Here is a 12,615-nt window from a genome sequence, read left to right on the forward strand (position 1 = left end):
AATAATATAATATAAAATTGTATTTAACATTTATATTTTGACCCTAAAATTAAGAAAGTTAGAGAAACCAAGTGCGTGGGGAACAGGATCTTAATACTACTAGCTCTCTGCCAATCCTACTACGAGCAGGACACAGCGTGAAGCTAAATAATCAGTGGCGATGAGGTACGAAATAAAAAAAATATCTATATTAATAATGGATATATTTACACAAAAAGTTGGCTGGCACTTGTTCGACAAATGATGATTCATAATCAGAAGGTAAGCAAAGACATATAAGAATTACATGAAAGAAATTGTACTTAATAATTGATAATTAAAAACCCCGGCACAAGATCTAAAAAGTGAACAAACAAAGAGAATCTCCAAATTTAAAAAAAAATCAAAATCAAAATCGGATGACCCTTTGGGAGCTATGATGCCTCAGACATACATACAAAGACACGTCCAACTTATAAGGGTTCAAAAGAATATTTATAATTATTACTTCAATTCAAAATAGTAGCAATAAGTTCACATTTATTCAAAAATTAAAGTGCATAATTTTAGCGACTACAATTTTTTATGTCAATTACATTAGTCATCATTATTAGTATTTATTTATTTAGGTTTCCTTCCCTTTCCACCGCCGGTTTTGGCTTTTTTGTTAGCATTCTTCTTATCTTCTTCAGCTTTACGTTTTGGATTCGGTGTTGTTGATAACACCTGTGAAAAATAATAATATACATTATTTAAAAAAATGTGATTTACTAAAATTATTAACCAAAAATAGAAAAAAACGACTCCTCGTGGCTGGCGGCACAGGCACACACACACACAAGGCACAAAAATATTCCAGGGTGGATACGCCCCTCCTGACCCCATAATTGCTACGCCCTGTTCCTTGGATATGCAGGATACATCATGAGGCAAAAAAACTAGAAATACACTTTTTATTTTTTTATATGCATAAAATAATGTATTTCGAGCAAAACATTAAAGTTATAATTTTTTAAGATATTAGTTATTACAATTTCAAAGTTTTCAAAAAAAGTTGTTAAAATATAAAACCTTGAAGAATCCATCCAATCTCCCTTGAACTGAACCAGAACGGGCTTTCAATAGTTTCTTGGCCCCATTCCTAACTCTCTCTTCGCTGAACTGTTTATCTCCACAGAGGAACTTCACTAGCCCTTCTTCATCTGGATCCGTCCATTTTAACTAGAATATTATAAAATATTACAATTTTCTGCTTCACGCTGTATCCCCTCAAATAGCAGGTGGGGCAGACGAAATGTGGGCCGAATTTACAAGTATTGCGTGAGACAATTCAACGCTGCACTTTTGCCTTAGTATCAGAGCCAAGAAATTACAATTTTTAATAAATAATAATGCATTCCCCTGAGTGAGAATCGAATCCACAACCGTCGCGTTACAGTACACGTTTGTGCCTCTGCGCGACGACGTCTTCAATTTACTTAGAATTTACTCTTGAATTGTGTAATTTACTTAGAATTAGACAAATATTTAATATTGTCATTTTTGTTGGTAAATTTTTACATTGCAATATAAAAAAATGTTGAACAAAAAAAGGAACTCAACAACTTAAACTTAACTTAAAATTAGTAAAAAGCGTCAATTAAAAACATTATTTTATCATTAAGCACTTACTTCAATATCATCGCCATTATTAACCTCAGGTTCTATGAACAGTCTTCTAGCATTCTCAAAAGCCCAGTTTTCGGGCGGCTGATATTTCTTAACATCTATATTATGTAGTATTTCTTCAATTGAACGGTGTTGCTTTATTAGTTCTATTGCTCTCTTAGGGCCTATGCCTCTTATTGATTCACAGTAGTCACAGCCTAGGAGTATGCAGAGGTCGATGAACTGTGGGTGATTTTAATAAATATTAAATTATAATATGTAAAGTCAAATATAAGTTTTATATAAACCTAAAAAAATATATTAAAATTTTATTTTCTAGAGTGTTCGGTGTTATTTCACACTTAAGATAGAAAAATACTTTATACAAAACCTCCTAGACACCATCTAAGTGCTCTAAAGAAGTTGAAGTTCTTACATGACAACATTTCCTCAAAAAAAATAATAAAGAAGATTCGTCAACAGTGTAAACATAGGATTAAATAATAACACTACTACTACAAAAATACTACTAAACATTGCCAATCTGCCACTTTTCATTATCAAAAATCATACCTGATTGAGAAAGGGATATCTCTCGTTCTATTTAACACAATTACCTATTTTCTATAATAAACCTAAACACTACACACTACTCTTAAAGTGGTGTAAATAAAAACACTGTATATACTAACCTCATTATGATTCAACTCTAACCCTTTCAGTACATTATCTAAGTGGAATTCTTGCACTGGCATTTTCCTTGCTTCAGAAAATGTCAAATGCCTTAAAAGAACATTTGAACCAAATGTCAAGGCATCCATGTCTTCTGTGGCCACTGCATATACTTTACCAGCTTTCACCTAGAAATATTTATAAATATTTAAGTACATTTTTTCTTCACGCTTCATGCTGTATCTTGCATGCAGCAGGGTATGCAGAGAGAACCTAGTGTTAAAATACTTTGTTCCTCATGCATCAATTTTTCAAGAAAGCATGGCATTTAGTCTTTTAACCAGAGTGAAGAGACAAAAATAATTAATTTTAAAATCAACAAATGTCTTGTTTATAGTCAGATGCTTATGCTGCACCTAACAGCCAACATACAAATATAATTAAAAACTTGAGCTTATACAAATATTTTATTAGTATTTTAAACATTATCTAAATTTGGCTAATTTTTAAAGTACTTTTTTATTTATGGAAAAAGAAAAGACAAACAAGAGTATGGGTCACCTGATGGTACTTGTAATAACCCAAATTCAGGCAGAAATCCAAGAACTTAACACTAAGTTGTCTTTGTTTATGTAAGCGGAAGGCAACATGAAGTTGAAAAACATACCAAAGCCGCACACTGTGCCTCAGCTTCACATGGAGCTTCAACTACAGGAACTCCCATTAATTTTAGTAATTGTCTAGCTTCTTCACCATGTTGCTTTGTCACTTTAACTAGACGTCGGTTAAATTTCTCTATTGAAGCCTTATCACCTACAAAATAGAATTAATATGTAAACGTATGAATGTTTTTTATTATCTTGTTCTGTGGCCCACTTTACTATGTCAATGGGAATGAATATAAAGTTTCATTGAATTATTAGTTTATACATACCAGCTTCAGTAGCTTTTTGCAGTTCTTTTTCAGCTTCCTCCCTCCTTTCAGCTCTTTTGTTTAATTGATGAGATTTCATGTCTGGTGGTTTACCATCGAATACGTAAACTGGTTTGATACCATTATCTACCAAACGAATTGTTCTATAGAAAGTTCCCATTAAATGTGATGTAGTTTCACCATCAACTGACGTTAACTGAGCACCTGTACAATATTACATTAGTATAATTTTTGTTAATAATTTTTAACAGGATTATGACGATTATAGTTACGAAAATTAATTACCTTCACTTCTGACGGCTATTAAGAACTGATACAAGCTCATGGATGCATCAATTGCCACCTTTCTTCCTGTCAACGATAAAATATCTTTTGTAAATAACCACTTTAATTAGAATACAACTTCTATTTAAAGTAGTTGGTGTATTAAATAAAATATTTACATACCAAAATAGTTTTTGATTTCCATTTCTTTCACGGCTTGCGGTGCTATATCAGCTATTAATTTAGATAAACCTATAATACCCATACTGTTTATTTAGATCTTATCAAATTACAATGCAAACATAAATTTATAGCATTTATATATCACTTCAGTATAATTATTTCGTTAAAAAACTTAAATTTTAACGTAACATGCACTCAAATAAAAAACAGCCAGCGTCAGAAACGCGGGAAAATGGAAATGACATTGATTATTAAATTTATTGACTTAAAATATTAGGGCTTGCAACATACAAATTGAAAAATTTGAAATCAATGTGGCATTATCATCATTAATGTCGAAATTGTTCAAAAATATTTTTAAGAAAATAATAAATTGTACTTGAATTGTGGCGTAGAACTACTAATAAAACAATTGTGTTTATTATAAGACTAAATTAAAACAACTTTTCCTTAAAACGCTATAAAATATAATGGAAGCAATATCGGAACGTAGTTTTACTTTTAAGTTTATAGAATATAGATGTGTCAAATTGTCAATGATAAACTTAGACTAAAGCTATAGAACAAACAGTTATATTTTAATTTAAAGAAAGAAATTTGTTACTAACCAAATAATCACTTATTTATACAATTTAAATATATTGTATTTATATTTCTTATATTCCAAAATATTGAAACAAGTTTTAAGTTATTACATTATATTTTAAAAGTGAAAACACTTTTATTGATCGCTAATATTAAAACTCCTGTTTATTTGATAAGTATTACATACTCTTGTGATTTTAGTGTAATTTATTAAGAAGAAGATATATTTTAACAATGGGAAACTATTTTTCAATCAACTTGGAAGAACATTACAAACAAAACGAAAAATTTTTACAAACATTAAATGAAATTAATGTAAGTGTGCAAAATAATTTAAGTAAAAAAAATAATAGTCGGCGCAGAAGTATAAAGTGTGACTGTAAACGCGATTTGTTGTATATTTTATGTATATTTTGCATCTGAAATTAAATGGGTTTGTCTGGGGGGCACTGAAAAAATATTTTGCCCTCGCTACTTTACTGCCTTCTGTCTACCCTGCCGGGTGCAGGATACAGTGTGAAGCTGATTTAATAAAAAAAACTATTAAATCCGTAAGGTGAATAACTAATCATAATTATTATCTCATTTATTTAATTTTTGTAGATGGAGAGACAAATTCAATTGAGAGAACAAATGGCTGAGAGGCAAAGAGCTATGGTAATGGCAAAAAATAGGGATTTATTTCTTTGGTACACAACATTTTATTTCGCTGCTGCAACTGGCTTGTTTACTGGGTAATTAATTGATGTATTTAAAATGCTAAAATATATTTTGCATTAAAAGAAATATTATTTAGATTCACACATCCACTTATAGTATGTGAGACTGAGGGAACCTGTTAAGAAACTCCATTCTCTATTTTCCACTGAGTTCTCGAATTATGATGTTGAGTGGTGGAATTCCATGCCCCATTTTGCCATGTTGCCAGAAGGAGAAAATGAATATATTAAATATTTCACTACCCCTAATGAGAATTAAAATCACAGGCATCATGTTTATAGTCACATGCTTGTGTGTGTTGAATTTATATTTTAAAAAATAATACAGATGAAATATTTCTATTCTACAGATTTAGAAGAACAAAGCGGGCCTATTTCCTATTTCCTCTTTTGCCTCTGACATTTGTTAATCTTTATTACTGGGATCTTGCATATGGCAATAAGATGCACCGTCTTAGATGTAAGTTATTTGAATTATTTTTAATGTATCAACTTATTAATTTCAACAGTTACAGAACTGATAAAATTTATGGTTGTGGTGAAAAGAGTACAAGATTTGAAGAAATGAGGAATAGTTAAACAATTCAAATATTTTTTGTAGCTACACTCTGTATCCCACATACAGCAGGGTAGACTCCCACATACAGTAGGTAAAGGGAAACTAGTGTTCAGTTTCATTCAGACATTAGGGGTTGAGTGGCAGAACTCAAAGCCCCACAATGTAAATATAATTTCACTATAACTTCTGACCACCTTTTGAATTATAATAAGATATTTGTTACATTCTAAAGTAAGTAAGTGTCCTCTTTTGTTAAAATTTAATTTTTCCTTACTTAACAATTCTTGTTACAAAAGTAATGTAAAAACTGATATTTGTCGATATTATGTTAAAGTAAGATGGATCTACAATATTTACTAAATATTTCAGTGGAAGCAGAACATATAATGACCCATGAATCTGATATGTTGTTACTACCATGTGGACTACCAACTCCATCGTCAATTGACCAAGGTCGTAGAGATGAAGAAGAAAAGCAAAAAATACACCCTCCAATGCCTTAAACATTACTTAATTTGTGCTCTGAAGTGTGCCTTCATTGCAATATACTTTAGAAGGCATTGAATATTCAATGTATCAGCTAGAAAGCTTTTGTCTTATAAAAAATATTATTAAAAATTCAAGTTTAAAATCGTAAAGTAAGCTTTTAATATAATATCTTAATATTGTATGATCTTCTAATCTTAAACTTTACAAGTGAAATAATGATCGTATATAAGCAAAAAATCAATTATTATAATATTATTATAACACTATGAGTAATTTATTTATATGAAATCTTCATTTTTTATGTAATATTTACTGATTTGTATCAGATTTATTTTGCATTTCTTTAGAGTAGTTGAATGTAGGCCAAAACAAACTAGCATGTAAGTAAAAATAATTATCTACTTTAAATTTATTTATGACGCTTATTAAAACATCGAAATCTATATTAAGTTTAAAAAATATTTTTGTGATATATTATTATATTTTATATTGCAGCTTTTTGATATTTTTTATTTTGTTATATTTTTACTTATTTGATCTGTGTAAAACGTGTGGTGAACTTTCAACTAACAACTTAAATTGTGATAATGTTTTCACTTAAACTAAAAGTATTTTTATGATTGTGGTAGCTATATAAGGATTTTATATAAATGTTAATGTTCATCCATTCACACAATAAGTATTATTAGATTTGATAGTTATTTCATTGTTATATATTTCGTATTTACCTATCAATGTTGTTTCGAATAAATTTTTAAAAAATATATTTGTTTTTATTTACAATCTATACTGTATAAAGTAGTAAAATACACAAAATACATAAGCTTCTTAAATTTTTATTATCGATTATTATAATTAGTATCGATTGAATGAATAGCATAAGGCATCATTATTATAATTGACAGTTGTAGATGCCAGTTTCCATGACAACGAAAATTGTTTGGCGCCGTAAACAAATGAATTACGTGTAACAATAAAACGTGCTGCTAAAAATTTTCATAAAAATATACTATTTAATCATGGGCTTTATATTTAATTTTATTTAATTAACTTTACTTGTAAGTATATTTCATAATATTTTAAATTAAGCAAAACAGTGATTATGTATTAGTTATTGACGTGGTTGCCCGGTATTCCTCCAAATATAATCAATATTATTTAATATTTTGGTAGTCATGCTACAGTATTCAAATTAGTGTACGATATTTACTGTAATTTGCATATTAGATGCCCGAATTTTTGAATAAAGTGAATTCCTTATGAATATTTATTGGCGTTTTACAATCGAACTTTACAGCGGCTTGTACAGACGCTCAGTTAAAAATGAATCAAGCACAAAATGTTAAGCGCGACGAGAAAAAGAAAGAAGTTTCAAATAAAATTTCGAAAAAAAGCCCAGAGAAAAATATGTCGGAAATAGATGAGCATATATTGAAACGATTTGATATTAAGAAGAGATTGGGTAAAGGCGCGTACGGTATAGTATGGAAGGCTGTTGACAAGAAGACTAAAGATGTGGTTGCTATTAAAAAGATTTTTGACGCTTTTCGTAACCAAACCGACGCTCAAAGGACGTTCCGCGAAATTATTTTTTTACAATCTTTTCGTAATCATCCAAATATTGTGAAGTTACATAGCATTCACAGGTAAGAGAAGTTTTCGTTTATCAAAAAAAATTTTTTTCAGTTAAGTATGTATAGACTTTCACCACACAAATTAAGTATTCCTAATTTATTAATGCACTATTAAATTAGGAATACTTACTTACTACTTGTTTGACCAGTCTTCTTTAATAGCTTTATTAAAAATATTTTCATAGTCTTAAGAGTGAAATTTTAAATTATTTTATAATACAAGTAATACATTGTCATAAACATGATTTACTTAGATTTTTTTATTTTTATTAAAGAATGTTATCTTCCTCATTTATTTATTTTGGTGTCCTATAAATGTAGCCGTTAAAAATCTAACATATTTAGATTTTCAATGAAATATGTTAAATAATATTTCGTTTTCAAATATAAGTTTTCTATTTTACTTTTTTTATACTGAAACGCATTTCGTATTAAAGTCCTTAATTTTAATCAAAATGTTATGGATATACCTATTACAATTTTGTGGCATTTTTTTCATTATCTACGCTGTAGTGGTCTAACTTTCTAACTCCGTGTATATTTGTTATTTTGAAAATTCAATTTTATTACAAAAAAATATGGCGTTTTAATCAATAAAAAATGTATTGTAGAGCCCTCAACAACCGCGATATCTACCTCGGATTTGAATACATGGAGACGGACTTGCACAATGTTATAAAAAGAGGCAATATATTAAAGGATATACACAAGAGATACATAATGTATCAAATGCTGAAAGCAACTAAGTATATTCATTCTGGTAATGTCATACACAGAGATCAGAAACCCAGTAATGTTCTTATCGATAGTGCTTGCAGGTGAGTTTACTTTTAATCTTATTATATTACACAAATAAAGAAAATGTGCGAGTTATTTTTATATTTTACTCGGCGTTAAGTTCCGCCACTCAATATGTGTCTGTGTTTAATATGCGGAACCGATCGTGAAGCTGAAAAAAAATTGTTAAAGATTCAAACGCGGCTGCGCTCGCCTAAACTTATTTTTATATTATAGCCATATATATTTTTGGCAAAACTCTCCATCTTTCTCTTTATACCTAGCTAGATCGGTGGCATCGATTATATACTCGGACGGTTAGTAGGTCACGAACTAGTTTCGAACGTTGAAAATTATGGTTTTTCAATAATTTTATCTTTTTTTAAGGAATATAAGGTAGCGACTTCAGACTAGACAGTTCGGTGTCATCGTTGTACCTACACAAGGCGGCTATGTGGGCACGAATAAGTGTTGGAAGTTCAAAATGATGATAATGACTTTTTTAAAATTTCACACATATGTATATAACCTGTAAAATTCAAATTGCTTCTTAGGGTGAAGCTAGCTGACTTTGGTCTAGCAAGATCGGTGTCATCGATGTACTCCGGCGGCGAGGAGGGGGCCGATCCGTGTTTAACAGATTACGTCGCAACACGCTGGTACAGAGCACCGGAAATACTAATTGCTAGTAAGAAGTACGTTAATTATGCATTTAAATGTATGTTTTTATAGGTATTATATGTGTCGCTTTTGATATGGTTTAATACTTGACTGTCATTTTAATTTCGGAGTTATGTACATCTTTCTACTTACTTCTTTAAGATGATTTTACAAAATTCTATTATATGGTTATAACATATGTTTCATATTATTGTTTTTGAGGCCGTCTTAAACGCGAAGGTTGAGATTTTCCCACTCGTTCAATGATCTACTTTAATTTCCACGCTGTGGTAGCAAGACAAAGAGCGACACACGACACGCATTGTCTCAAATATAGTTCGGATTTTGGGATAGTGATTGTCTTTCACAATAAGTTTTCTCTGCTTATTAGTAATTCCCTATATTTGGAACATATCTTGACGATGTGATGGCAGAATTTTTAGGTAGTTTAAATATCTGAAGAATTAGTGTTATATTACAAAATTCCTATTTTATCTCATCTAGCTACACAAAAGGCATAGACATGTGGTCCCTCGGCTGCATATTGGGCGAGATGTTGACCGGTAAGCCCTTATTTCCGGGTACCTCCACTGTGAACCAGATTGAAAGGATCATGGCCGCCTTGCCGAGGCCCTCGGCTGAAGGTATTGTGGAAAATTTGTTTGATTTTACTTTATTGATATTTTTAATTTACTTATAATATCATATTTGAATATTAGGACTCGCGTTGTGCAGAGAAATTGCGTTTTACTGTAAACTTGACGGTTATTGGCTGGATTCTCTCGGATTAATGTAATATTTTTATTTTCTCGTTTTTCTCGAAGTCTTAGATTCGAGCGGAAAGTGAATAATGGCTGGCTTGTTTTATGTTTGAATCCCATTTAGAAGATATTATATCCTTCTTGTGGAGACACAGTAAGAGTGGTTTTGTACTCAGAACACAGTGTCTCTTAATCTAGTGAAAGAAAGAAAGAGAGTGGAAAAAAATATTTGCAGAGATGTGACTTTGGCCGATTAGTTAACTAGCCGATTAGTAAACTTCGGCTCGAAAGTTAGGAAAGCCAATAAAATATTGAAGATATTAAGAAACAATCTAAATCTTAATGGTTATACTTAATAAGTTATATTATTATTAATAATATTAAACCTTCTACAAACTTTTTATTGAGAAATACATACAAAGTAAGAAGCAGGGTAGAGTCTGACTACAATAGCGGCCGAATAGTCGATTTTACCGACTCTATATTTATATGGCACATCTCTATAAGTTTGATACAATTTCCTTAAATCCCTTATACAGACATATCATCAGTATGCACCGGCTACGGCTCTTCTTTAATCCGGGAACAAGCGTCAATAAGCACGTGCGGCACGCTCACCGCCATTTTGTCGTGCGCTGCACGAGATGCATCAGATTTGGTCCAGCAATTGTTGCTGTTTAACCCTGCGAGACGATTGAGCGCGGAAAGAGCCTTGCACCATGAATATGTAGCCAAGTTAGTGTTTTCTTGGGTATTTTTTTGTGTTTACACCTAGCCGTTGAATGCTTAAGGTTAATGTAATCTAGTAGCTGTTGGCAAGAGAAGTTTGAGTCATGAATATGTTGTCGCTAAGTAAACGCTTTTTAGTCTTTTATATAAAATTATGTAGAAAATTTATAAAAAATAGATATGAGCTTTTTGAGGCCAGTCTTGGCGTAGGGGCACAAGCAAATGACCGTAAACGCGAAAGGTTATGTGTTCGATTCCCACTCGAGCAAATTAAATATTAAATATTTTCATTTCTTCGCTCTGGTGTCGGAAAAATAATTTGAAGTCATAAACGAATAATATTTTTTTCATATACGCTAAAATATAAAAAAAGATTATAATTGAAATTGAAATAGCATAAATTAATAATTAATTATAGATTTCATCGAGAAAAAGACGAACCGATTCTCTTATCAGACGTACTCCTCCCCTTACGAGATGACAAACAAGTGTCCGTAGATGATTACAGGAATAAACTGTACAGCATCATGGCGAAAGGGTTTCAGAATGGTAACCAGCCGAGGAAAACACAATCGAGGTTAGTCGTTGATACATATTCTATCCTAATAAACCTACAGATATAAAAAATGTGAGAGCTTACAGTAATATAGCTTAAATACGTCATAATAACACATACATAGGCTACAATCATCAATCGCGATTACAGCCGCACGCTGTCAGGACAATTTTTTATACTACATAAATTATATAGTTGAAAGATCCCCAATTATTAAGTAATACGTACATATTATATTTAATTTCAGCAAATCTCAAACACTAACCACAAAAAGCAAAAGCTTCCAAGAGGCTGAAACAAAAATATATTCAAAATCAAAACACAGTGTTTCCGCTGATCAAAAAATGAGGAAACCGAAACCCATGGAGAGACCCATAAAAGAATATAAATCAGACCAATGCATCAAACCCATGAAAGCAACCAAAATATTCGAGGGTAAATCTCAAAATTGGTTGGAATCTGGTGATTATTATCAAAAAACAGGTTATTCTGATATGGAGTATCATACAAATGTTTATAATATGGAAAAGAAAAATCTTCAACAAAGAAGGAACTCCACATCTTTCTCTAACATGAGTATAGGTGATGGTAGTTTCTATGGGGAAAGGCATGGTGTGATAACGGCGAGTGCCTTAATGGATCTTCGGACCAGTATGAGATAAGGAATTTTGGAATTTAGATTTTAGGTTTTGGATTTTGATAGACTATTATGTTTGGTTTGGATGTTTTGCGAAGATTTTGCTGAAATTGGTCTTGTTTTTTTTTTACCTTACATGCATTATTGTTGTTAGAAAAGTTGAAAGTTTTTCCACGTTTATCATTTTTTATTTGAAACAAAATACATATTCCTTTTACTAATAAACAGAGGTAAGCTTGCATTGATTATTTTTTTGATTAATTAAAATTATTTTCTTATTCCAGGGACTCATAGAAAGTAATTAATTAGTATAGTATTCCTTTTTGTGATGTGTTTTTAATATTCTAGTCATATGTCTGGTAGTTTTATTTAAAACTCAATTATATAATACTTATTAGATTAAGTTTCGAAAAAAACAAAAGCCACCTTAAATATATTTTTTTGTAATTTAACTTATTTTTAGTAAAATATAATAATATATTAATTATAATTACAACACATTTTTTAAAGAATTTCGTCCAAACAATTATACGTACGCCATCTTGTTTGTTTTATCTTGTTTTTCTTGATTGAAAAATGCATCTTAAATTTAATTACAGTTATATTGTGTTTTAAAAATTTCAAACGGAATAAGTAGTTTTTTTTCGTCAGATTTAAAATGATGTAATATAAAATACATTATTATTCTGAGATTTTATTTTATTTTTTTTTAACTCTACTTAGTCGCTCAAAGATACAAGTATAGTTCCTAGTCATGAATTAAGCAATAACATTTAATATATCAATATACTTATTCTATATCTACGTAAAGCAGAAGTGATTAAATTTAG

The 12,615-nt window shown here is 30.4% G+C and overlaps 3 protein-coding genes across 3 annotated transcripts; 2 read left to right on the plus strand and 1 right to left on the minus strand.

The window, feature by feature from the left end:
- Positions 1–186: 186 nt before the first annotated feature.
- On the minus strand, positions 187–3,950 carry Fen1 (Flap structure-specific endonuclease 1). The gene is made up of 8 exons (XM_085194831.1): positions 3,680–3,950; positions 3,518–3,583; positions 3,233–3,436; positions 2,966–3,111; positions 2,319–2,486; positions 1,651–1,869; positions 1,051–1,200; positions 187–705 (listed from the first exon to the last, which is right to left on the minus strand). Exons 1-8 carry the CDS (start codon positions 3,759–3,761, stop codon positions 601–603), a joined length of 1,140 nt encoding a protein of 379 aa, XP_085050957.1. The 5' UTR covers positions 3,762–3,950; the 3' UTR covers positions 187–600.
- A 407-nt stretch (positions 3,951–4,357) lies between these two features.
- Positions 4,358–6,795, plus strand: LOC146533540 (plasminogen receptor (KT)). The gene is made up of 4 exons (XM_085194832.1): positions 4,358–4,579; positions 4,868–4,998; positions 5,334–5,443; positions 5,912–6,795. The coding sequence occupies exons 1-4, from the start codon at positions 4,499–4,501 to the stop codon at positions 6,043–6,045; spliced, it is 456 nt and encodes a 151-aa protein (XP_085050958.1). The 5' UTR covers positions 4,358–4,498; the 3' UTR covers positions 6,046–6,795.
- A 115-nt stretch (positions 6,796–6,910) lies between these two features.
- Erk7 (Extracellularly regulated kinase 7) lies at positions 6,911–12,205 on the plus strand. The gene is made up of 8 exons (XM_085194397.1): positions 6,911–7,089; positions 7,329–7,677; positions 8,277–8,483; positions 8,997–9,137; positions 9,607–9,746; positions 10,403–10,598; positions 11,011–11,169; positions 11,396–12,205. The coding sequence occupies exons 2-8, from the start codon at positions 7,355–7,357 to the stop codon at positions 11,808–11,810; spliced, it is 1,581 nt and encodes a 526-aa protein (XP_085050523.1). The 5' UTR covers positions 6,911–7,089; positions 7,329–7,354; the 3' UTR covers positions 11,811–12,205.
- Positions 12,206–12,615: the final 410 nt, after the last annotated feature.

This window comes from Heliconius melpomene, chromosome 12, assembly GCF_056956725.1.
Source record: "Heliconius melpomene rosina isolate 202511_hmr_F chromosome 12, ASM5695672v1, whole genome shotgun sequence".
Classification (NCBI taxonomy): Eukaryota; Metazoa; Arthropoda; class Insecta; order Lepidoptera; family Nymphalidae; genus Heliconius; species Heliconius melpomene.